Raw genomic sequence first — 27266 nt, 5'->3', positions numbered from 1 at the left:
GTTGACAAGCTTTTCTACAGTTTTCCATTAGATTTTCTTGGAACTTCCTGCTCTTTACTACCTGTGGTTGTCCAAAGCATGCCACTGATGACATGATCGGGTTCGGTTGGATGTATTTATTCCTCTTGTGGGCATTATGTTGGAAAGAAGCCTTTGAGAAAAAGAAAAGCAAGTGGTTAGACCACAAGCAGGAGCGTGTTTTGTATATATTGAAGCAATAATTGGGTTGTAATTGGGTGGTTGATACTTATCTGTCAACTTTTCCCACACACCTAGTATGAGAGAATGAAGAGAACTGATATGATAAGAGAGTAGCCTGAAAATATGAACAGTTCCAGTGCCAAATGCTCCCCAGGATTGCACCACTTGTTGTACTAAATAACTTTGCAGTGATTGCGTTGACATGGTGATAAGAAATTGAACTGCAAATGGAATCCTGGGAGCACTGGTCAACAAGTTGAACATGAGCCAGCAAAATACCAGCAGCATCAGGGAAAGTGTTGCCAGCAGGTGGATAGAAGGGATTATTCCGCTGTACTCTGTACTGATGAGGCCGTGTTTGGAGTGATGAGTCCAGCTTTGATCTGTCCTCTACAAGACATGAATATATTTGAGTGAGGGTAGTGAAGGGCTGCTAAGATGATTAAGGATTTGGAGCATCTGAGATGTGAGGAGAGGCTGAGAGCTGGAATGGTTCAGTCTGGAGAAGAGAAAGCTCGGGGGGATCTTATAATTGTGTACAAATACCTGATAGGTAAAGAAGGCAGAGCCAGATTCTTCTTGGTAGTGTCCAGTGAAAGGACAAGAGGCAACAATCAATATGCAGGAAATTCTGTTTAAACATGAGAACAAACTTTTTTCTGGGATGGTGGTGAGACACTGCATGGGTTACCGAGAGGTGTGGAGTCTGCAGCTATGGAGTTACTCAAAAACCAACTGAGCATCTTCCTGCTCTAGTTGTCTGTGCTATGAGTAGGGGGCTGGACTTGGTGATCTCTACTAACCTCAGTGATTCTTTGAAATTATAAACCTCAGTAAATGGCATGCTTTCACAATGCAGGGCTCCAAGGCGCTCCTGGGATCCTATGTCTGTATGAAGTTTGTAAACTGAATAGGTGAGGATTAGGTTGAAGTTCACTGTAAGCCTGCAGAAGAAACTTAATTAGGGCAGAGCACTTAACAATTGAATGGACATCTGGATTCTCCATTTGCTGCAGAATGGGTCTTTTGATTTTATTGTAGTCCAGCATGTGAACAGATGGGATGTAAATCAAGAAATAGATGTGGGCTTCCTCTACCTAAGACAGGAATTACTTTATGGGTGCCCAAAATGAAGTCGGAGTTGCTATGGTATAAACACATTCTGTTCCCTTCTAGGATCAATATTTTGAGTCTCCTACAGCATTAAATTTGGTTATAAAAGGCAATCTTGAGGGTAATTTTAGTTTTGTTCCCCGTAAGTTGATTCTTTTCCACACTGTAATACCTCGATACCTTCAAGATAATTTTTTGGGTTTATTTTTTGGGAGGGAGGGGGAATCACAGAAAAAAGTTCTTAGAAGACAGGGAATAGTGATCACATATGTTACTGGAAAAGCTTTTATTCCCTTTGTGTTCAAGATAATAACAGTAAATTAGTCTTAGGAAAAAAAAGGAGAAGCTGGTCTTCAGCTCCACATACACTAATTTTTATATAGGTAATATATGTATTGTTGTAAACATATATGTACGTGTGTGTGGCACAGTAATTTATACACCATAGTAGCATTATATCACTGCCATAATACTTTTTTTCCTATTTTATTAAAAATTATTAAATTAAAAATCTATAAGAGCAGCTATAAAATATTGACAGGTCTAGAAAATGAGATATTTTAAAACTGTCAGTTCTTGGGTGATAATGAAACAGTTTGATATCTGACAGAAGATACCCTACATTCTAATTAGAGGACCTCTTGTGTGTGCTAACCTGGAATTGCTATTTTCTAGAGCATTTATAGGAAATGTGAAAAATATCTGGTTTTCTTCCAGCTTAGAATGAAATGGAAATTTAGAAATGTCAAAATTTTGTCAGGAACAGATGTCCTGACTTTCAGCCAGCACTGATAAATGGGTCTGGTTACAAGACAACAACGTAGAGATAAAAATGAGTTCTCTGTAGCATTGCCAGCCTCCAGAAGCATACATTCTTGACCATCTCTTAATTGAAGAGTTAGTATCCGTACGCATGTTGCACAGAAGGTTATGTTGTGGTTTAGTTTTAATTTTATTAAAGAAAATTAATAAAGAATTGAGTCTCCTACAGCATTAAATTTGATTATAAAAGGCAATCTTGAGTGTAATTTTAGTTTTGTTCCCGGTAAGTTGATGCTTTTCCACACTGCAATACCAATACCTTCAAGATAATTTAAAAATACAATTTAAAAATAAAGAAAAAAAAAAAACCCACCCCTGAACAGGTTGATTTTCTTCAAAAGAGGCTGATGGTTTGCTGGAATCACTGCCAGAGCTCAAACCTTTAGCCTGGCATTTAGCTTCAGTTGTCAAGATGAAAAGTATGCCAGCAGAAATGGAAGAACACTACTTCACCTTGCTTACTTTTCCACTGAAAGCTGATTTCAAGGTTTGAAGAGAAAGTAGCATTTTGTATCCATCACCATAGCATTACTTGTGTTTTGCCTTGTTTCCTGATTGGAATAACTTAGGCGTCACGCCAAAGTGTCTTAGAGCTTTAAATACTAATAACAAATCTCTTACTCAAGTAAGGTGCCTTAAAGAATAGAAAACTCTAAAGTTACCTTGAAGCATCTGCATTTACACTTCTTAAGTGCATTGTAGTTAAATTGTTTTCCCTGCTCTGGAGGGTGGATTTAGTGGTGGTACAGAGCTTTATTTGGGGGGTGGGCTGGGTGTTGGTATTTGTTGTATTTTATTACAATGCTTTCATTTGTTACTCAAAATATGACAGCCATCACATCTTTGAAGCACCAGGGCTGTATGAATATACAGCTAGAATTAAGGATTCTGATTGTTTCATGTCTGCTATGGAAGCTGCCTATTAATGATTCAGAAAGAATGCATTGTTTTCAGGCAAAGCATGATTCATGACACTTTAACTCTCTTTCATTACAGCTGTGCCCCCATCTCTCCTACCTTAGTTTTTAAAATGGCATTTAATTGTAAAAGCAAGCATAGAGGAAGGCCTGCTAAGTGCAGTGGTGTGTAGGAAGACGGGTTTGGGTTGGCGAGGGGTTTCAAGCTGATACTAATTTTATCAAGGATCTTTCTCAGTTTGGTGGAAAAAAATATGTTGGTCATCTTAATCACAAGACCCTCAAAGTGTTTATTAGGAAAAATCATAGCTTCTTACACATTTTCTTTGTACAAAGTCCTGTATCTGTACCAGGAAATATTGCCTGAAAAATTGTTTGGAAATAACCCAAGGGCATTGACTAAGAAAATGACATTATCTGTTAAATAATCTGCCATTCTCTCCCAGCTCTCAAGACAAGTACAGCACGATGAGAAACCATATACAGAGAAGGAGATAGCTATCAAAACAAGGATGTTGCCAGCTATGTGGTCCATAAAATGATTCACAGAGCAAGGAGAAGGTAACCTTGATTTCGGTCTTCCATATTCCAAATTTGCATGCAATTTCCAAAGGATCTCTGCTTCCCTTGATAACTGTGTCTGATTTTAGACCTTGACCAGAATAGGAAGCTGTTGTATACTGGTCTGGTTTTGCTGTTGACATTGGAAGAGCAAGGCTTCTGGCCTCAGGAGGTCTAACTCTGGGTGGTACAGTAAAGCATTGGACTGAAAACCAGTGTGCTCATGTTCCCTGCTGATGACTTTGAGTGATCTATTATGCAGTCTTAGGGCTTGGGATCCTTTTTTATGGTATCAGGGTAAGAACAGTGACTGCTTCTTGCTTCGAAAATATTTTTGCCTTGTTTAATGAGAACCATCACAAATAGCAAAAGGTTGTCAGAACTTACTGCAAGGTGAGCCATTCTTCTGCACCCCTAAACTCCCTTCCCCTTGGACAGTTCAGTCTTACAGATGTAGTTGCTTCTATTCTGGAATAACTTAAAAATGTAACTGGGATATATGAGGATAGAGGGGAAGAAGGAAGATGGAAAATTTAATTTTCACACTTTAATTTTCTGGTATATATTCCTCCCTGCCTTTTAAATAAGACTAAATATAAGGTCTCAGTGACTGACAGTTGCCATCAACTTTAAGAATAATGATGGTGGTAAATAATACTTGCCTGTTCCAAATCCTCATTCCTTACCTCTAAATTGTATTGAAGTAGTAGTAATAATAATAATCATCATCATTATAATGGTGATAATATAATACTTGCCTGTTCCAAAAGGGTGTTTTGAGATCAGGTCTGTAAAGGGGCTTAATGCATATGAACAGTTGAGAAAGGTCTGGGTAACAATATGATGGCTGTGTAGCTGGCTGTGTGTAATAAGGTTGTGTGAACCTGAAAAGTAGCAGAAGGAAATGTTGATGTTTTTCTCTGGAAGCACAGAGTAATGCTTGGCATGAAGACCTGTAAGTAAAAGAGGGAGGGCTGCTGTGTGTGGCAGCACAAAGGAACATGTCCTCTTTATTTGGCTAAAAAGAAATAAATTTTAGAAAGTATTAAAATGTATATTTTAATAATGCTTTTGGACACCTGAATGCTATTTAGGACAAGGTATAAAAAGTTACTGTTTATCAAGTTATTGTCCTATCATTGCTATAATTTTAATGAAGGACTTTTTTTACTTTTGAGCTTTATCACAGTAGTACGCCAGTGCAGTGTAGTTCAGCTCTCTGCCCATAGTTACAGGTTTTGATCTTGATCCTGCAGCTGGATTATTTTGAGTATAAATAAAATAGTAATAAGATCTAAGTTCTTTTGGTCCTACTGCAGAACAGGCTGAGTGATTTGGTGTTCCAAAGCCTCTTAAGTAACAGTGTTAAAATAGTGAGTAATAAAACCAAAAGTTGGAATACTTCTGTGCCATCAATAAATATTTGTGTCTCAGATGACAGATCACGACAAGTCAACCCCCTCATCTGTGTGAGTAATGCAAATAATTTTTGTAGAGATACAGTGCAGCAGCCACATGGCTTGTGATGTGACAATCTGCTGCTCTTCAATATCTTGACACTTCTGTTGCTTACTTGAAATTTAAAGTTTAGGGAATTAATTACTCCTCAAATTCTTCCTGTACTTGCTAGGTAAAAAATTTTTAATAGAGAGGGTGAGGACCAGAGGTGGGAATGGGGCAGAGGAGTTGGAAGAAGCACACAGGTGTTTTCTGGAGCACGGGAGAGGGGTGTGAGACTAAAGATAGAGTGTGAGGGGAAAACCAGACCATGTTGTATGTGCATGCCCCTGGGAGGAATGTGGTGTAACCAGGCATGCCTATTTGATTGTCCTTGCGAAAACCAGTGTGTGTTTGCAGCTGTTCCCTTCAGATACACTTCTAAATTCAAAGGTATATGAGAACACTTCCTAGGAAAGGAGGAGACTTGACGTATGTGTGATTAGTCTGCCTCAAGTTGTGCATGGTACAGATCTGAAAATTCTTAGGAAGAGTTAACATTTCACTACTCTTTTTAAAGTAGGCAGTCAACAGCCATAGTGTTTGTGTTGTTGCAATCCCATCCCACCCCACATGGAAGGGTGTAACATGCCCAGGCACCACTCCCACCTTCTTGCAGCATCTTTAATGAACACAAATTGCAAATAAGAAAGAAAAGAAATGCCAGCTGGCTAATGTGTCCCCAAATGATTACAGACTGCTGTTTATCTCTGCTGATGGCATCCAGAAATCTGCTGTTTGGGAGAGACAGCACCCTTGCTACTCTTTGCAGATTAAGTCAATAACAATCATCTTCCATATTTGGTTGGAAAATGTAGGTACTGTTACTTCTGGCAGGTTTTGGTGAGAGATTGGATCCTTATTGTTCACCAGAGCCCTCTATGGTCAGGGAGAGCAGCAACACTGAAAGGAAATATTGGTTAAAACTTTGATTGGGGTAGGTGATTTCCATATGTGGAAGTTACGAACAGTATTAAAACGATACAAATGAATTGGTAATAAAACGAATTTCTGGTTCCTGAACTGAGAGCTCCTAGAACAGAATCACAGGTGGGCGTGAAATGTCAATATATCCAGGAAGAATGGGAGATCTTGAAGATGGAGCAAGAAGGTGAAATTTGAGTCTGATGGGCCTTTTGTGTGGAAGTATTATTGCATGCAAAGAGTTTTCTAAAGTGGACTCTAGCCTTTGAATGGAAAGAGCCTGTTTTCAACTGCCTGCCAAACTGCTGTTGACAAACCAAGACCAATAGAAGGATTCTTGATTTCAAGATAGCATTTTTAATCAGCTTCATATGCTTAAACTATCATGGTACAAAAAGTACGGCTTAAATCATCTAGGTAAACTTAGTGTGCTGCTCTGATGACTTCATTAGTGCTAAAGGTTTATTTTATGACAAAAAATAATGCCAAATAATTGGTTTTGCTTTATGCTATACTGTAAGGGTGGGGTGTGCATATGGATGTGTGCCTATGTGAGAGGAAAAATGGTAATATTCTCTAGTAACCCAGAACAGCTATGATCGCCTGTATCGTCTAGAAGCACAAGATGTTTTTAGCAATTAATTTATAGACTTAGCAGATGTTCGTTATGGCAAGAACCCAATAAGGGGCAAGAGCTGTTCTCTCAAAGACTGGTATGTTTTCCCAATAACTAAGGCTTAGGAAAGAAATCCAGAAACTTCCTTATTGAGAAACACCTAATTCATACGGGAGTTTTTCTGTTAAGTTTCTAATTAGAATATCATAAGATATTCTAAGAAGTCATAAGATACTTCAATGATCTAACAGAAGGAATTTAAACAATTGAAAAATTCTGCTTTCTTTACTCAATACCGAGTGCTCTTGAGAGCTGCTGTTGAATTGTATAAAACATTGGCTTGAGTAGCTTTTTAAATAAATGAAGGAAAAAGTAATTTCCAGGTTGATTTTTGAGTACACTGTAATTTCAGCCGGTAGTTTAAAAGTATAAATAAACATTGTTTCATATCAAAAGCAAACCTAATTGACAATGCTGTTCTGCTAGACATCTTTAAAGAACAATGCTAGTTCTTATGGTAGAGCAAGAAATAATACTTCTGCAAATGAAGCTGATCAAATTATTGTAGAATTTATCTATTGAACAAGATGGGGGGGAAAAAAACCCTCTTTTGAATCTCAGACTGTGTTTCTCATCCTGGGGTAGTATTTAAAAAATGAAAGAAAAATAAAAGAAGAATCATTTAGGTAAATACAGCCATTCTATCTGACCTGTGTTAAAAGGATTAATATAAAATGCTTTGAATCTTTATAGAAACAAAAGATCTTTATCAGAGCATCATGAATGAGCACTGCTCAAGAAGAAATATTGAGAATTAAGGTACAGCCTTCAAAACTGATTTACTTGTTTTGCTTGGAGTCAAAGTGTGCTGGATGCTGCTACCCGATAGTGTAGCAGTTCCAGAATGTTTTTAGTAGTTTGGCAATTTTCTCAAAGATGCTTGTTTTCACTACCTTGTCTAGCTCTTCAGGTCCACCTCAATAATCCCAGCACTGCCATTTTTTTACTTACCTTCTGATCCAGCAGAAATTAAGCTGAGCTTGTTAGATTGCATTTTGCATCCTATTTGGTCCAGATTCCAGCTGTTCTCCTGGGTTCAGGTCCAAGATGCCTCCCCCCTTTAAATGTGTCACTGTAAAAAAAATCCCAAATGAAACAAACAAAGCCCAAACAAACAAAAAAAAAAAAAGCCTGAAACTTTTCCTCAGGATTTCCATAGCTGTTTATCTAAGGTATTGAGGCAATAATTGTTTATGGCTTGCAGAGTTAAGGGTGGAAAATTACCCATAAGTCCGAAAGAACAACAGCGACTGCTATAGATAAGATCCAGCTCAGAAACAAAAGCCAGATGGGGCTGATTTAGATGAGTTATGGTTAGCATTGTCTTGGCTTCAAAGGAATTTAGCCAAAGGCGGGAAGGGTATAAGTAAAGAAACATCAAAGACAAAGGCTCCTGGTGAATGTTCTTGAATTTAGGATGCATTCTGTGTAGTCTGCTGCACAGCTATATACTGTTCTCCAGATAGCTTTTCTGGGTGGTCTGTGATAGTCCTGGGTGAGAGAAAAGGGCCTTAGTGCCATTAACAGTGCTGAACACTTGTGCGGAAAGAGAAATTATGGCAATTTCCATTAATTTGGACTAAAATGGCTTGAGACTGTTTGTATGTTTTGCCAGCCAGATCTACAAATGTCACATTCCACAGTGGTTTTAATTTTTCATCAGAGCAAATGAATGAGGGCGCTCCAGCCTAACAGCAGTGTGCTCCCCCCTGCCTCCAGCACTCCATTCGCACCACTGAAGTCCCTCAGCTGCTTGGAAATAGGGTATCCCAATCCTCCCTCCAGGGGAGGCTGCAGCCGGAGTAGTCTGAGGCCACTGTCACCACATGGTTAGAGGTGGCACTTTCCATTAAAAATCTGGACTGGTTCCCCCACGCAGTCTGGGGCATGCCAGCATTCCTCCAGCCTTCAGCTGTCAGCATAACATCCTGTGGCATTCAACCATATGAAGGTTGTGGTATGTATGTGGCTTGTCAAACCAGTTAGGTTGGCCATCACTGCAGTAAGTCAGGAAGTTGCTTTCTTTGCCTTCTTGCAGTAACATGTCAGGCAGCATATTGCCTGTGGTAGAAATGGAGTTCAAAAGTGATTTGTTTTAGTATTCAGCTGATACAGAATTGCCTTTTTTTTATTTTATCCTTTTTTTTTTTTTTTTTGGATGATGGAACCAAGTACTTTCTGTCTGTGCAATAGAGAGAAATGAATAAAAATGAGTAAGCTGAATTGGACTGGCTTGGTTCCTACATTTTATGAAAGATTTAAAAAAAACACGTAATGCCTTTGTGACAGTGAACATATGAATTGCAGTATGTGAGTCCTTTTTCCTGAAAGGTAATTGTTGAGAACATATACAGGGCGATAAGTAGATATAAAAACTGGTATTGCAGTTACTTGTTGGAAATCTAGTGTCAAAATGGAGATATTTATGAGGTTTCTAGAACCGTTCACCATGAAGAAGTAGAAAATACACTAGCAAGATGTCATTAAAAGCAGCAGATGCTATCATAGTTTTGCTGCAAATGCAGCAAAAATGAAAGCACAGCAATTCCTTTATTTTTGCCTCTTTCTAGCCTATCTTTGTCTGCCTCTTGCCCTGCTTCTTCCCCTTTTATTTTTTTAAAACATGCATCGTTGTTTGGCTGATAATGGACCCCAGTAGCATTGAGTACATATGCTCTAGGATTAGGATTTGTGAACTGGAAAGACTAGTGATTGAATTTCCCCCCCCCGCATCTATAGTTGCATAGATGACCACCCCCTCCCCGATATGCACAAGGCAGAAGTAATTTGAGACCTGCATGACAGGTCTGTTGCATTATCATTAATTGATTTCTTCAATAACTACTAAAAGCTAAAGGGGAGGAGGGCCAGGGAGGAATAGCAGTGAGAATAGCAAAAATTTGACCTAGTTTTTTCAATCTGCATGGCTCTGCAGAGAGATACAGTTATAAATCTGCCTTTTTAGAAGAGCTTTTATTTATTTATTTATTCATTTTGTTCCCTGCATGAACAGCTGCGTTTGTTTTGAATGTTCAGATTTTGTGGGTTAAAACATAAAATTTTGTCATCGTATATAGTGTCATGAAAATGTGCGTGTGTGGTGAGGAAGTAAGGGAAGAAATCTACTTCTGCTGTGTTGCTGTGGGGTTTTCTGCTTTCTGCCCTGCCCCTCCATCGTTCTCCTTTCTGTGTATTTGATAGTTGTGTGACATTACATGCTTGGGTTTTCGTTCTGCCTGCAGTATTACCAAGTATGTGAAATAATACCACTCTTCATGTTGTGCATAGCTTTGTGATGCTGCTTTACACACAGAGCTAAACAAGGCTGGAAGACTTTGTATTTTTTTTGAGTTTCTGATAACATCTCTAAGCTAGTAGTTCTGCCTTCTTATTTCTATTTTATATCAAGTGGTCCTGGCCTTTGCTTGGTTTGCTCGTTTGTTTATTTTTATTCCCTTATTTAGCAGAGAAGGACCAGGGATTAGTACTAAATACTGTAACAGCATGGAGATTCATGAACGGTGCTTTGACCCTCCAGATGCTCTGGATAAGCATTACAACAGACATCTGAAGGGGGATATTAAGTCGGCATGTGTGTAATGCAAAGGACTCTGTTGTTGACGGAGTGTTTTACCTGTTCTGTGTTCCATAATAACTGGTTTTGTTCTTGAACCACTTGAATCTGTTACAAGAAAATCATACCCCACTGAAAGCCAGGGAACTGACTTTTGTTTCTGAAACTGCCCTGAGATTTATCTGAAACTGCATCAGGAGACTGCATAAACCCATCCTTACCGGTTATACCCTGGCTCCATACTCTCCCTGTCCTGAGGATCTCTTCATTGTACTGTAGGCAGTGGCACTGGAGCACAGCTTCATGCAACTTTGCAGTTTCTTACAGTTTGCTTGGGATCTCTGCTCTCTTACGACACTGGCTGTGGCTCCAGTTTTGATTCTTGTCAGCTGGAGAGGCTCTTGAAGAGGACTAGCATTTCTAGCTCTCAGTCGGCAAGAAGGGGGCCACAGTGGTAGGGAAAGAGAACAGCTAAGGTGGTGATTGGACCAGGGGAGGTTCTGTAGGCTTTGTGGGAACTCCTCGGAGGTTGTCTCTCTCTTCAGCTGGCCTGTATGTGTTAGTCAACAATATTCACCTGCTTTAGGCCTGGAAAAGGATGGTTTCTGCATGCTGCTGTATGCTGTAATTTTGGTGTAACAGCAGTCCCCAGCCCTCTTCCTTCCATCCCTCTGGTTTTTCTCTGAAGCTGAAAAGATATTCCTGTAGGTAGAAGCTGATTTTGGCAGTGGAATAAATTCATCACTCTTTCCTCTTCTAAAGTAAAATTTGTGATATACCATAGTTCTGGGCATTCTGAAGTCTTGCTTTTTTTATGTTCCTGGCTGTAAGTGTGGAGGCAGCGGTCATGCTCATCGGGAGCCAGGTTGTGTCGGTAACATTTCTCTGGAGGAAAACGACTGACATGCATGTCAAGAAAGTGACTGTCAGCCCAGGAGCTGAAAAGAAGTGCCTGCTCACAGGAGCTGCTTTGGGTATCTTTCTGAGGCATTTTATCTGCTGGCCTGACATTTCCAGTCCCACTCTAAGTGAGCTGCAGTCTTGGGCTGTGATACTTCGTCATGTATCTGGATATAGATGTCATGTCTAATTTGTTCTCAAGAGAAGGCAGAGTTTGATCTATAATTCTGTGTAAAATTGGTAATTACCAAGTGCTCTCAATGCTTGCAAAGCCTTGCTGCAGCTCAAGCACTGTGCAGATACTTAACTGACATGCATGTTGAGTGTTTTGGAGTGTATGCAACAGGGAAGTGCAAGAGTCTTACCACGCTGGCCAAGTGCATGTGGTGCTGTAAATGCTTGTGTTTGCCTGGGCAAACAGGCTGTATGGGTAAGTCTTCAAAAGAAGTCCTGTAGTGATTCCTGCCTAGGTGTTTTTGCATCCTGTTTCATCTCCTTTCTTCCACCTTTTGCCAAGTATACAGGACTCCACAGTTCCAAGTGCAGCAATATTACACATGGCTAATCTCTAACCCAGCTGGGTGAGAGACTGGCTGTCGCTTCCATTTGAGTTGTCAGACCAACATACTAGTTACCATACTAAATAGCTTTTGTGCTTTTTCCACTGAGCTGTCTTGTAATTCTCTGCACAACAGAACACTCAGTTTACTGCAGTACATGGAGCAACGGGACGTGCCCTGAAGACCTATTGAAGAGGTGATCCCCAATAACGTAGCGTGTTTGTGTCTCAGTTCTGGTGGGTGGGTTTTGATGCTTGGGCTAGGTTAACCATTGCGTCTTAGCTCAAGCCGCACCCTCACATTGCTTGGTCACAGGTTATTTTAAAGGCAGAATGTTTTTTCCTTTTGACTTTTTAGTTATGCTCCTAAATAGGAATTACTTGATGACCAATCTTAGGAACCATGTTTCTTTCCATTTAAAAAGTAAAACTCACAGTCTACAGTTGTGTAAAAATCTCCCAGAATGCATTATTGTAGCTCATATTGGTTCCCAGTTTTGGTTATCAGTTTCTGGTTTTATATTCTAATAGAAGATATTAAACCAATTCAAAGCAGGGTCCAGTCCCTCTGTAATGTGGTGGTGGTTGTGGTGTGCAGAAGCAGCTGCTTTTATCCCAAGCAGCACGTGCTGCAGTGTGTTTAAAAACAAATAAATAAGCAAGACAATTCTGATGATCTCAAGGAGATCAGAAGGCATATAGCACCCCTAAACAGAAATATGAAGAGTAACGAATAGTTGCTGCTTTAAAAGCTTGAAGTAACTATTATCTTCCAAATATTTTGTGACCTGCTGGGGTGGATAAGTGTTCTGGCCGGTTTTTAAGTACTGGGAATTTGTCTCCTCGTTTTTTCTAATTCCTATAGAGAAAGAGCCATGTCTTGCGTTACCTTCTCAACGTTTACCTACTTAGGGCATCTAATATCACCCACTGGGGAAAAACGTTACAGTGTCAGGCTCCGCCAAATACGCACCTGCCCAAATTTATTTGTTTGTTTATTTTAAACCCTCTGCTGCTGGAGGTAGGCAGTTGTATACCAATCTAAGAAGGGAATCAATTCAGTCAGATGTCCTATATGGGATTATTTGAAGTCGGAGTGTGCAAGTTACTGAGAAAGTCTTGTAATGAGCTAAAAGAAAATAGAATTGTAACAGTTTATTATGTGTTTTGATGTGCAAAATACACTTGCTCATAGATCCAAGGTGTAAATGATTCACAGATACCCAAGATATGAGATTTCTTTTGCTTGATACATACTGCAGCATTTTCAATTGCTGTCAAAACTGGTGCGCCAGCATTGTTTTCATGTGATGAGCTCCCGCAGCTGGCCAGTAGCCCTGTGTGCAGCCCATCAACACATTGTGCCGCACAGCTCCTTTCCCTGGCTGCCGTTTCTGGCTGCAGCAGCCCATGGAGTTGTTTCCAAAGTGGTGTTTGGTTGATCCATTAGCAAATCCCATTATTTGTTAATAGGATTTGTTCTTGCACTGCTTTGTCTGATCACTAATTGTTTATCGCGTATTAGGAGTACAATGAGATGCCCGTCAGCTGTGTTATGAGTATTTTGTGTGCAAGACTCATTGTTTGCCTGCGATGGTAGGGTTTGCTTTGGGAAAGCCTCAGTATGGAAGGCAGAAGACAAAGGTTCTGCATTTCAAACACTGCAGTATATGCTGTACTCCAATAGGCACTAGTTTCCCCAGCTCCCCAGTAGACAGTGGGGTGCATAGAGGGTTGGTAAGCTCATCTGGAGGGCAGTGTGCTCTGTGCTTGTGGATGCAGAGCCACAGCTGCTTTCCAGATTGCCTCTCTGCCTTTCCGAAAAAGTGCCCTGCTGAGGTGGCAATCAAACAGAAAAGCATTAAGACAATTCAGAAATAATTTGAATTAGAAAGATGAAGGTATAATATGTACAGGAGAGCTTAGGAGCTAGTGAGAACTAGTTGCTTTTTTTCTTTGTTGAATGTTTTAATCAGTCTGGGTGGTATTAAATGATCATAAAATGCATGTAGAAACTACCTCTCAAAAAGGGTCTGTCTGAGCTGGTTTTTGATAAGCCCTGTCCCAGCTTAGTTGGATCCAGCTGTAAACTCCAGCTGCAAATTTTGAACAGTCCTTATATTCGTAAGTGATCTTAATCTAAGGATGAAATAGGCTAAACAATGCTGCATGCTTCTTCAGAAATAGGCTTCCTGAATATCTACATGTATCTCTTATCTTTTTGTATTGGAAGCTAATTAGAAACAAACTGAGGCACCAAATTCTTGTACCAGTTAGGAACAGGGTTTTTTCCGAGTTTGTGCAAAGCGTTTGGAAAGAAATAAGGCTCTGTTCTTTTATTTGAGTAGTCAGACAACATGCTGAAGTTTGACTGTGTATACACACACATATACAACAAACATACGTTACATATACACAAATATATAAATATGTGCCATTACATATGCTTTCTATATGTGTGTGCATTTCTGTATACGCATATATATACATGTGCTCACGCATATATTAAAAATAGAGTGAATGACTACCATTGTGGTCATCTTTTGTGGCTTACAACTGCCAGCCAGGATGAAAATTGCTTCATCTTGAAGTTCCTTTAAAAGGTTTGCTGATTTTGTGACCTAGCTCTTTGAATAAAAGCTTAACCTCCAAGTCAAATCAACCATCCCTTTCAAGTACTTACAGAAATACAACCATCATCCTGTGAGGTATCCATGTCCTATTCCCAATTCAAAGGGAACAGTTTTCAGCAGAATGAAGATTTAGTGTGAGCAGAAAGTTCCCGAAACACGTCCTACCTCTTGAAGTAGGGAGAAATAGGATTTGCAGGAGAGGTACTGGTTTGTAAGTGAGGCATGTGCTTAAATCTTCTCTGATATTAAGGTTCTTTCCAACCCTGACCATTCTGTGATTCTGTATGCATGACAGCCCACCCACGGTTCAGGAACCAAACTCTCAAGAGGACGAAGAGGAAGCTTACAAATATTTAAACATTTTGTGGTGTGTGCTCTACTTTCAAGACATGAAGTTTTTGCCTCTCCCAGGTAGTGTGATGACAATGTTGAGGAATAGAGCATGCTTATAAATTGTGCTGGGTCATTTGCTCAAATGCAAATGCACACTTGTAGCAGACAGGCAGAGGTTGAGACATTGCTGGTCACGCAGCTCCTGCCCTTGCTCATGGACTGGCTGCAGAACCTGTGGAGGAAGGCAGCAGGGTGGGATCCTTCAGCCAGACAAGCACTGAAACATTTTGAGAACTCTTTTTTTTTTTTTTTCTCTTTTTCCACTGAATGTAAAGCACCTTCTATCTTACCAGCTGTCAAAAAACTCATGCTAACGTGATGCAACTTAGTGAGTTCCTGTTCTAGGTAAACAGTATAATTTCTCATCATTTCAGACACCTTTTAATATTTTCCAGGAAGGCATTCCTGAACTGCCCAGTTCTGTTCTGTGACTTGCTACAGTCTTTTGTAATAACATCAGATGGACTGATTGTTGGTAGAGTGAATACTAGGGATTTTTAACTACATCCTTCATTATTTTGCCTCCTGGTAGCAAATAGATCAGAGTAAGGAAAATAAATTAGAACACAAGAGGACGTTGATGAGATGAGCTGTCAATGGCCAGGCTAAGAACTACCACAGAGGAAAGTGGAGGAGTGGCACTGGCTTTCTAGTGAGCAGAGCAATGTTACTTATCAGAATAATTGCTGAGGCTTTTACTTCTTTAGATAGTTGCTCTGAGTCACTTAGCAACTTTTGGGTCATGTCCAAGTAGCAGGTAACTGCAGCTTCTTTTTGCATCTTGGAAGCTGCATTAAGTGTCTGTCTCTGCCAAGAAGCCAGTGGATGGTATGTCTTGGCTACGGCTTTACTCTAGACATAGGCTCACTGCTCTTTTTAATTCTTACGTTCATTTTTCACGTGTTCACATATTGAAAATGTGACCAAACTAAAAGATAAAGCAATGCTGCAGGGCCTGGCGGGTTAGAAAAAAGTCATTGTATTAGGGTGACCTACTGTAATTTAAAAATTAAATTGTCAATCTTACCTGTCTGTCTATGCTTTCTTCCTACCCTTTTCTCTGTCCAGCATTTAATCCCATTTGGGCCATGAGTCTTTTCATACGCAGATGTTTTACGGCTGGCTGTTTGCTTTGGTTGTCCCAGACTTGCTGAAATACAGGGATGTATCAGCTCTGTATTTTAGGAGGCAGCAGAGGGGAGTAGGACGCGAACCTATAGGGTAAGGAGTGGAATGGAAAGGATGCGTTGGGAATAACTGTTTATCTTTACCCAGTGCACGAAGTAAGGGACGAGAAATTAAATTTGTGAGTGACAAGTTCAAAATGGAGATGACTGTCTTCACACACTGTGAATTTGCACTGGGGAGCTCTGACACAGAGCATTGAAAGTTTGTATGGGCTCAACAAGCTACTTAGGGGCAGCTCTTTGGGGAGTGCTGCATGCAGAGATGCCTTTTTTGGGCTAGAAAGTCCCTAAGCTTCAGCTTTTTCAAAGTTGGGAGAATATTTTTATCTCTGCTGGCCTTTAGTAGTGGGCTAGAATTTGAGAGACCTGAATTTTACCACTGGCCCTGACTTGTGTATCCTGATTTTACTGTGTGCAGAAAATGTGAGTGTGGTATCTTCAGCATTGTATCATCCATCTGGCCGTCTACAGCTTTGGTGATGCTGGTGGAGGGCAGCTAGGAGGAGACACTGTGTGAGAGGTGGGGGTGACTAGAGTGCATATCCCCTTCCATTCCCTTCTCCCTCAGCCTCATCTGCACTTGGAAAGTTACAGAGTGACTAAACTCTTTATTTTTAGGCATTACAAAGGAAAAAAGCATTAGGCAGCTGGCTGCAAAAATATTTATTTGTGACCTTTCTCTACATTTGTGCAGTTCTTGTTACTATTCTGGAGAAAGCATGCAATTCCTCCCGCTTCAGCATTTTGGTCTCACAGTTTCAGGAGAAACTGAAATACTTCTAACTTTATGCATGCATCCATTTAATGAATAAATAAATAATTAGCTTCCATGTTTGGAAAACATGGCTACTTGTGTTTGCAAGCTGCTGGCTTTGTTTGTGCCCCATTTTTGTAGTAACTTACTAAGTTACTACAAAAGAGACAGCTGGAATGCTGCTGGTAGAGGCTGCACTGGATTCCCGTATTGGTAGCTGAACACCCTGTGCTCCAGTCAGTCCTGTTATGAACTAACCTGCAGCTTGAGAGAAACTCCTTCCTAACTTTTCCTAATCCTTGTGAGAGAAAGGATTAAATAGGTTTACAGTGAGATGAAAGGGTTTAGCAGAATATGTGAACAGGGTCTGGTACTGGGGCTGTGACCAGTGGAGTCTGGCTGGCAGCTTGTGATAGGGGCTGCTAGGTGTGCAAAGGTAACTCAAAGCCAAACAGATGTTACTGGTTGTGGGTTTTGTGATTGAAACAAAATCTCAGGAAAAAGGGAGAATTTTTGACCTTGCACAATGGGGAGGTGTAACTTCTAGATATGTATGTTCAGTCAAAATAAAAAAAAAAATTAAAAAGCAGGACAATGTGAATTTTGGAGAAAGCCAACTGCAAAAAAAGAAATAGTTTTACAGTAATTGAATGGTGTGGGTCAGTCATATCAGTCAAGTTCCTTAAGAGTAACTGTAGGACAAAGCATTTAATAATACTGCTGTTGAGTGATGAGGATAATTTGGTTTTTTTGTTTGTTTTTTTTTTTTTTAATCACACCTACCTTTCACAAACTGCCGAGTTAAGTGAAACTTTCTATTACATGAAAGTACTGTTGGATGGAAGCCCTTGAGTCCCTTATTGCCCCCAAGCAGATTCCTGTGACCAAATCTTCTCCAAACTGATCTGTATAAAATCATTTTTCACTTACATGGCATTGAAAGTATGAAAAAATACTTGATGCTGAATGCTGTTTTGCTACTACAATATGCTGAATTTATAGGGTGCTTTGTTTCCCAGCTGAAAAATTGCTAAAACCTTTTTGAAGGTGAAGCATTGCTCTTGCAAGCAGAGATGGAACAGTTTTATACAGCTTTTATGTGTACATGTCAGTACTCCCATTGCATGAAGTGTTACAGCTGTAGTGCTATTCTTTAGCCTGCTTTTTATATCCATCTTTGATATATTAAAGGAAAAAATATTTTATGTTGAATGGTAAAAAAATGCATGGGAGTGGCACTGTAGCGTTACAGGGGCTGTGGCAGTACTTGTGTACTGGGAACTGGTATTCCAGAGGTGTGCCTGACCGATGGAGCAAGCCCAACAATGCCCATGTGTAGTGATGCATCAGCTTCTGCCACCACTGACCTCTAGGACTCTGCCCATGCTAGATCCTAGCAAATACCTGCACTCAGTAAAGTATTGGATTGCGTTTCCTTGCCTTACGTGAGCAGTTTCTCATTCTACACTGTTAGTGCCACCAGTCCTCAGCAGCACTGCAGGCTGCTGCCAGACCCGTTCCCTGAGGTCCAAGTATTGTAATAGATGCATTTTCTACTGCCACTTTGACATGTACTTTGATTTTTGTTATGAGGGATGAGCAACACCATTTGTTAGGGAGGATTTCAAATAGTTTCCCAGTTCCGAGTTTAGGAAGTAGCAGGACATTGGTGATCAATGTGTGGGCTGGGTTTTGAGTTGTTTTTTGGTTGGTAGGTTTTGTGTTTTTTAAAAGTCTTTTAATGAAACTTTGTCGAATGATGAGGTCAAAACCATGTTTGCTTGTTGGGAAGGTTTCTCAGGTCAAAACATTAACAAGAAGCTTTCAAAACCTTGGGGGGGCGGGGAACAACACAAAAACCAACAACAACGAAAAAAACCCTAAACCACACACTCAAGAAAATAGCCAACAACAAAAAATAATACAACTTCCACCAAACCCCAAAGCATTGATATTCCAGCAATCTTTTTTCCACCTCCAGTGAGTGTAAATGCTGTCTAATAATTTGAGCCGAAGAAAGAGAAAAGGTCACTCATTCAGAAACCTGAATATTCTTGCAAGCTGCTTAGCTTTTAGTTTTAGAAACATGTGAGTTCCACAGTATAGTCCTTAGTTTGTATAATTTGATGGGAGGTATGGGATAATGATGCTGGGGTGGAAGTAATGGGTAATTTGTTACTGCAAAAGTCTGACGGAGAAACTCTCTAAGACTTGATTTGGAGTTTTAGGAAGTAGGCATTCTTTATTGCAGCACTGGGCGCACATGTGAATAATTTCACAAATGTGAGCGCACCCGTTACTTGCCGGCAGCAGCTATATATTTAGCATACTCATGCATATTTAGTGTTTTTCTAGCAAATGATTTACATATTCATGAGATTTCCAGGAACTAATTATAATACCTGCATTCTAATTACGCATGTGCTTTCTTGCTGAGTGGGGGTCTCTGGTGGTTGTTGGTAGTTTTCCTCACTGTGTTTGCTGATTGACTTTGGTGCCTGCGCATGCTCGCAAGGTCCTAGTGCAGAGTTAGCAGTGGTATGTCCTTGCTTTTGTTCTGTTCCAGTCTCCGTTATCTTGAAGGTTAGCATCCTTGGTCTTACTTACTGCCTCCTTAGTTGTTATCAATCGGTCCCGTGATGTTCCTTTCCCCATCAGCCGGACATTCCTTACTCCCTATGTGTCAGTAAGTTAGAACAGCTTGCTGTATTTTACTATGTTAGCTTAAGGTCACACCCACTATTGTTAGTTTAAACCTTTAAATTAAGCCTACAAATTCATCTCTCTGACAACAGGAGAAGGAAGAGTATTGGACATCTTGGGTGCAGATGCGTGCTTTTCTGAAGTCATTTTGGGAGAGTTGGTAATAGGTCCCCTTGAAAGGGTCGGATCTGAGCTCTCCTGTACACTGCCCTCTGAGGCAGTGCTTGTGATGCTCATCAGCAGAAGGTTCTTGCTGACTTGCTGAATTGTGTGCTGGGCCTCTTGCTTGGACAGGCATGTTCTTACCTTTGAAAAGGTTTCACTGTGGGAGTTGTGACCCATTTGAGCCGTGAAATTTTGGTGAAGTTAATTTTCCTGTATAGCTACTGGATCAGGTAACATGGTAAAGGCCCCTGCCTGTGCTGCAGACATTGTATCCTGGGGGGCCTTCTGTAGCAGAAGGTGTTGGAAAACATAAAGCCAAAATCAGTGCTGGGCTAGGTATACTGGAGTGAATACCATACTTATCTACTGAATTTTTCCTGGTACTAGTAAGATTTTTCTGCCTTTTTTTTTTTTTTTTGTAATTAGTAATACAAGTAACTTCTGAATTAAGTAGGTCAGCTATACAAAAATAACAAAACAAATTCAGCAATTGTTTTTGTGTGCCGTGGCAGTAAATCTGTTGAGCATCTGCTTAGAAACGAGCCTCTTCTGCTTTCACTCATCCTTGTTGCTAGAGCAAATTTAGATTGTTTGTGTTTAAAACCAGCAAGCAATGTCCAACAAGTTAGACAATTGTAATTATAAATCCCTGGAACAACCTGTGTTTAGAGAGCATAAAGTAGATGAGCTGGGAAAACTTGTTCTGCATCAGTCTTTCAAAAAGGGCGCCAGACTCTTCAAAACAGATTTGGGCCCCTCTTTAGCACAGAGAGGGATTTGTGCTGGTTGTAGCTGCATTCCCTGATATTTGTAAATATACTGGTAGGAAATGGTGAGATTTGACAGACATATTTAATTTGCAGGAATAGCTTGCTTGGTTTTGGTGGGTTTTGTGGGGATTTTTGGAGGGTTTGTTCTTGGTTTGTTTTGTTCCAGAGCTTGCAGTCGGCTTAAGTTAACAACATGAGTAATCTTTAATGCAAGCGTCACTTCAACTTTGCCTGTGTCCAAGTGAGATTTTTTTTACCAGTTTCATAAAGATGCTGTATGTATGTAATCAGAGTATACCACGTAGCTCAAACTAGAGTTCGTTTATACTTGGAGATGACTCAGATGCTCTGTACACTTCACATTCACCATAATTTTCTCAAATTTCTCCATGTAGATGCATCCTCAGCGCAGGAAGGGAAGATTCAAACTCTCATTGTGCACTGGCAAGCAGTTAACTCAAATATCTTTGTGGACATGAAAAGCTAAAGCAAAATACATATTCTCTGTGCTTATGGGGACTTTGTAGCTAGAGTTCTGCCTGATGGTTTCATGAAATTTTTAATGTTAGCGCAAATCATGTAGGAGCAGTCTCCAGGGTGATTTTATGCAGATGCTTTTTACAAGACTGATTTTACCTTCCTGGAAAATAGATTGTTAGTTAGGGGATGCATGGGCTTCTTAAGTTTTGGGCTGTAATAAGAGGCCATTAGTCCTGTCTGTTGGTCCAGACCTACTTTTGATAAAAATGAAAGGCGAAAGGATTCAAGCTGTGATCAACAAACATGTTTTAAAAAGTGTGAAATATGCACTAGCTTAGCTTTTCTCTCTTGAAAACTTGTGAGTGAGCTTCCATATTGAATTCGACCACAAAATACAGTTGTTTAAGTAGGGGAAGAAGCTTTCTGTGCTTGAAACATATCAAGGGAAAAAGTTTTCTAGTTTGTGGGGAGAAGATTTTACACAGCCTGTTAGCCATTAAAATGTGTTACACCTAGACAGAAAAAGTCATTGCTTTAACAAGACTCAAGAGGAACAAGAAGGTTGATGAAAAACTAAGAAATGACAGTAACAAGGCAGAAACTGAAATGAATTCAGTGTTTGCTTGCAACCCTCAGGAGGTGTTTTGAGGTCAAGGTGCAGGCAGGGCACTTGTCTCAGTGAACGTAGTTTGAAAGTTTTACTTTATAAAATTAACAGATTTCAGAAACCTTCTTGATATACAACAACATTTAAAATATATCGCACGTGAATGGCAGGGCAGTGTATTAAATCTGGCAGAGGAAATCCATAAATTAAAAAAAAAAATAATCTAAGCTTATTTTGTTGGCCATTATTCCTGGGTGTGGGGCTGAGTAAGACTTCTTGCAGCTCCATCTCTCATGGTGGTGATTTATTTTGGGTATGCCGGTTTTAAACATGGAAGTGTAAAATACCCTTTTTCATCTACGTTAAAGAACCTTGTCTTGATTTAGATTACCATGAATGGATAATCTTGTCCTTATCCTTTTGTAAAAATAATTGGACCTGAGTTCAATAGCTTTTATTGCAGGTTATATTAGGACAGTATAGGAAAGTCAAGGATCAGATAGTAATTTGTTATCCTCTTGCAGGGGTGGCGGGGAATTTCTAACAGATTTTTGTTCATTCAGTCTGTTGTTTCCCATTACTGGAGCCCTTTCTTATCAGCTTGTGGGGTTTGAGTTTGAGAAAGGGAGAGAGAGTTGTGGGGTTTGGTGTGCTGTTTTGGGGGGTTGATTTCTTTTTTTCCCTTATTTACCTCAGTAAAAATGGAGAAAGGTTTATGATTTTCAATTTCTGGATTCTTGCTCTCTAGTTCTAGAAGGAATGTTGGTGAAATGAAGTGAGTTTCTAAATAAAGCAGAAACATTTGACAAATAAGCATTGCAAAGTAGTATAATTTTATCACTTCAAAGGGCATGGGAAGGAATCCAAACCTGCTTTGAACTGGTTAACGTGTAGCACTTGCCAGCTAAATTGTCAGTTATTTTAAGACTTATATTTTTTAAATTGAAAGTTTAGAACAAGCCATTGAGTATTTTGTTTATATCTCCCCTTACATGGAAGAAAAAAAAAAAGGACATATTTAATTACATGAATCAAATATTCATTAGCCCTGTTAGCTTAATGGTTTTGTGGTTTGGGGTTTTTTGGCCCTGTTTGGAAAGCCTTAATTCTTGCAGACCTTTTAAGCTCTTAAAAAACTTGTCATTCCTATTTACCTGTTGTGGACTCTGTGGTGTTTGAGCATCTGCAGAGCTGCTGGGAAACTGTCAGGCATGGATTTGCTAAAGGGCAGCCACTGTGGTCAGCTCAGAAATGGAAGATGACTTGCTGGTATGGAAACGCCACATTCATGTGCCATGGGAGTGCCCATATTTCCAGTGCCCCAGATGACTAAAGAGTTGATATGTATTAGTTTCTGACCAAAATTCAAAAAGATGCAAAGATTATATGTTGCAAGTAGGGTTATTTAATTTGTAGTAAAATCCAGAGGATCACCAAAAAAGTCTTTTCACTCTTCTCTTCCTCCTTAATGTGATACTTTAAAAAATATTTATTTAACGCAGAATTTGCTAGTGCTAATAAACATCAGCCTCCAAGGATTATTGAGGGTCAACACTACCATTTCTAGTTAATTCCAGGATTAAAGTGATGTAATTTGTCAAGATGGAAAGCAGTAAAGTAAAAGGTTACATGGTAATTAATTAGTAAGGTTCAAATAGCCGTTAAAGGAGAATAGAAAGTGCTCTGTGAGTTAGAGGGGGCATTTTCCTTACTCTTTTATTAGAGGTTATTTTATCAGTGATACTGCAGTTATGTGTCCAGGATGGTTTGTGCTTATTGCAGATCTGACCTATTTGTATTTCTAAAGAGAAACTTTCACAGGGTGTGGAGTTCCCAGGAAGCGGAGCCAGCGTATTTTTAAGCTGTAATTTTATGAATGTGAGGAATTAGACGTCTGGTGTGGGGTGGTAGGAATGGCTTCTGAAGAGTCTGCAGGTTTAGGGTTTCGTTTTTGCTGGGGCTGATGGCTGTGGGGGATCCTCCTCTTCCTCTATGCAGCACAGCATCTGCTGTGATCACTGATTACCTTCCTCCACCAAGGCAATTTTTAATTGGCTTTTTTTGTTGTTGTTGTGATGATGGTGGTGGTGGTGGGTTTTGGTGATTGGGGGTTTTTTTTGGTTGTTGGTTTTGTTTTGTGGGTTTGTTTTTTGGTTTTTTTTTTCTTTTTTTGCCTACCATCTGTTGTAATAGCCACTGCCTTTGTCTAGTTGGCGTTTGTTAAAGGACAAGTGAGAAACCCAAAATGGTACTTGTTCGTGAACAAGTTTATATACTTCTGATGAAATAGTACTTCTTTTAGTGCTTTAGGGGAGTTGGGGATCATTTTGTAAGGAGTTTCTTGACCCCTTTGTAGAGGAAAAGCTGACCTCTGATTTTGAGGTGGAGTATGAGGTCAGGCTGTTGCTGTTGTAAATAATAGATTTGAGGAAAACCAGACAAGATCCAAAATGCAAACCAGCACCTGCCTTCAGGGGGCACAGGACATTCAGAGATATTTGTGTGCAGGCAGAGGGTGCAGTATTTATGGGCCTGCAGAGACTGAGTGCTTCCCACTCCAATACTCTACAGTAACCCTTCTTGCCTGAACTGGCTGGCCGTGGGCTTTTTGGATTGGTTTTGTTTTTAAATGTGGCTTTAGACTGTGAATTAAGAAGCTGCATTTAAAAAGGTTTTTGAAATCTGAGTTTAGTTCCCTTGTTTATGTTAGTCTGTCATTTATAGATCCAGAATAGATGGGGCTGCGTTCAGCAGAAAATGCTTGTCCTTAATTTCTGTGTAATTGAATACCAGCTTTCAATTCAGCTGTATTGGAATCCACTGAAAGAAGAGATGCTAGTGTGGCTTTGTTCAGATTTACATGTTTTAAAGAGAAAAGCTGGCAATATACTCAATTCTGTTCTCCTTACTCTTTCACAATCGTTATTCCCTCTTAATTGCAGTACCTTATGCAATAAATAGTCCCGTGGGTTTCAGTAAGACTGCTTAGGGAACTGAATTGCACAGCATTAGCAGAAATGGAAAAAATTAATAGTGCTTTTAAGAAGTACAACATTTGGCAAAACGCTCGTAGTTTATGCATGTATCTAACATTAATTCTGTTTTGTTTACTTATGAATCTGTTTAAATTATTATGGAAAACTATTGGTGAGAATTATGTTAATGATGCTTTTTATGACACCTGCTGTGACATTTGGGATCCTATTGATTGAATTCTACTTTAAAATTCCATTTTAACCTTGAAAAACAATTTTTATACTGCAAAATATAGCTTGAATTCCTTAAGGTTTTGTATGAAAAGTAAAAAGTATCTATCTCTTGAATTTTACTAGTTGCACCAAAGGCAATCATATGGACATGGCTCTTGTGCACTTGAGTTGGTGGACAGACCTGCTCAGTATTGCAGGCATATAAAATGTTCCTGTTAAAATTGCTTTATTTCCCTTGAGTGTCCTAGTAGGAATTAACAATCCCTTGAGGAGATTTTTTTTAAAAGCTTTTTTTCAGATGTGGAGAAGGACCGCAAGAGCATATCAGGAGAGAGACCTTTGTGGGCTTTTTCATGCTTTCCCTGTCCCTTCCTCCCTGATGTAGCTGGCCAAGATCATCCTGTGTCTTGCAGCTGCATTCCCTGTACATGTACTTACTGTGCTTTCCTGTCCTTGTGGACGTGTGCCCATTCCTCCATTGCATGTGAAAAACATAAGTAGCAAAGGAAGAAAAAAATAAATATATTCCTGTTAAGTAAATACCAGAAGCAGAAAATGTGTTTTGTTTGAGGTAACGAGTATAATATCAATATAACAATTCTCTTCTGTTTTAAAATCTAGACAAACAAACACTGTGCTTTGTCCTATCTAGGCTGTTCAATAGCGAGACGTATCATTTTAGGAATGGCATTTAAGCAAACTCAGCTGATTTGCTTAGATTTAAATGAAGATCAGCTCAGCATGAGCTTGTTGGAATTGTTCCTTGTGGAATTTTTCTAACTTGGACTTTTTAATCTGATTTTGACTTTACCAAATTAATTTTTTTTTTTTTCTTTTAAATTAGCATGTTTAGGGAACTGCCTTTCTATTGGAGCTGTAGCATGGCTCTCTCATTCCTTCACTCCGCATGAGAAAACCAAAACAGAAATTGAAGATGCAGGTGTGTGAAAACAAAGCAAAACCACAAAACGTCCAAAAACCCCAAAACCCACAACCAACCAAACCAAAAAACCATACCCTATAAAGAAACAAAAACCCCCAAATCAAGTCTTGCTTCAAAGGAGACTGACTTTGCAAGTGCTCAGAAAATCCACAGTGAAACTGATATCGTCAAAGCATTTAACCCTAATGCAAGGAATTTACACCTTGTGCAGTGCCACTGATTTGGTTGATGCTATGGAGCTAGCAGTACACTTGCAGTCTGCTGCTAATCCAAATTGAGAACAAATAAGTAATAAGTTGTTTTGTTTTTTTTCTCTTATAACATACAAGGATCACATAACGAATTCACTGATAAACTGCATGCGTCTGGATATATGACTTCCCACCCACCTCACAAGTAGTCACCAAAATGATTTCAGGCTTTAGAATTGGTTTTCATATGGGAATGGTATCAATGTTTCAAGAATTTTTCCTTGGAAAAACAAGGAAAACAAGGTGGTCTGGCATCACCCATTTTTCTTCACCAAATGCTATTGCTGTAACCACTGTAACATTGCTTAGGACTTTAATCAAGTGTACTCTCTTAAACATAGCAGAAATAGCAGTTGTAGCTTAAAACAGTGCTTAAAATGGGGCTTGCATGTGGATGAGAATTAAGAACCTGTGGTCATTCAGCTGGATAAACATGGAACTGGAATGGTGGTCTTTGAGGGTCTGTAGTGTAAGCTATGTAATTCATCTCTAAAATGTGCCAGAGACACACAGTTTATAAACTGGATGAATTTATGGATTAGTGTTTGCATCTGTGACAGCTTCGTATTTTAGCAGAAGAGTTTGGAGGAAAAGCGAAGTCTTTGAGGCATGGCTCGACACCGTTTAAACTTTATCGTTTAGAAAATTGTATTGACTGGGCAGCTTAAGTGCTTACTGCCTTTAAGGACTTTGTTCGAATTTCCACTGTGCAAAAGGAGTCCTGAGGCAGTAGCTACTCAGGAAACCAATTTATGAAAAACACTCTGTATGGAGGAGAATATTGTGTGCTCTTCATCTCTGCAAGCTCCCCTGCTCTCTTGATTAGTTGGTGCTTCTTTAGGAGGCATTCCTCTCATGCTTTTGTTCTATCTTTTCTCTTTTTTACAACGTGAAAGAAAATCCGGTGTTTCATGTGCTCCCCAGAGTTTCTTTCATCGTTCAAAGTGATGTTACTTACTTTGTGATGAAATCATGTGTATGAGCTTGCTTTTGAGCTGTAAGGCTAAGTATTGTTTTTGTTTGTGGGGTTATAATGTTTGCGTGTTTACCACGCATCGTTGATTGATAACAGGAATTAAGTAAATAACTGAAGGATTTCACTTATTTCCTTTTTTCATTCTTCTGTTTTCCACAGGTTCATTGCTAAACCATGTGCCTTAGGCCTTAAAGTCCAAGCCAACGGACCACAGAAAGCTCAACCTAATGCTATCCTGGAAAAAGTTTTCACAGCTATTACAAAGGTAGAGTATTTAACTGAAGTATTTACCTTGTAAAGTGGTATACAGCACTATAAACCATGGCTGAACAAAATAAAGCTAACTGCTAAATTCAGTGCTGCGTTTTTACAGCTAAAATCAGAACATGGAAATGTCAAGGTTGTTATTGTATGCCAGTTGGAGCAGTTGTGCATCCCTTCATGATGTCTC

General features: G+C 39.6%; 1 protein-coding gene across 2 annotated transcripts in view; it reads left to right on the top strand.

Annotated features, from left to right (window-relative positions):
• The window catches only part of CERS6 (ceramide synthase 6), a 121910-nt gene that overhangs the window by 8546 nt on the left and 86098 nt on the right, over window positions 1-27266 (top strand). For both annotated transcript variants that reach the window (XM_030487850.1, XM_030487849.1), the window contains exon 2: window positions 26975-27080. In XM_030487850.1, coding sequence (XP_030343710.1) covers window positions 26975-27080 — 106 coding nt within the window. The remainder of the gene's footprint in view (window positions 1-26974; window positions 27081-27266) is intronic.

The sequence above is a fragment of the Strigops habroptila genome, chromosome 5, assembly GCF_004027225.2.
Source record: "Strigops habroptila isolate Jane chromosome 5, bStrHab1.2.pri, whole genome shotgun sequence".
Classification (NCBI taxonomy): Eukaryota; Metazoa; Chordata; class Aves; order Psittaciformes; family Psittacidae; genus Strigops; species Strigops habroptila.
The sequence above is the reverse complement of the archived record's forward strand: the minus strand, read 5'-3'. Positions and strand labels throughout refer to the sequence as shown.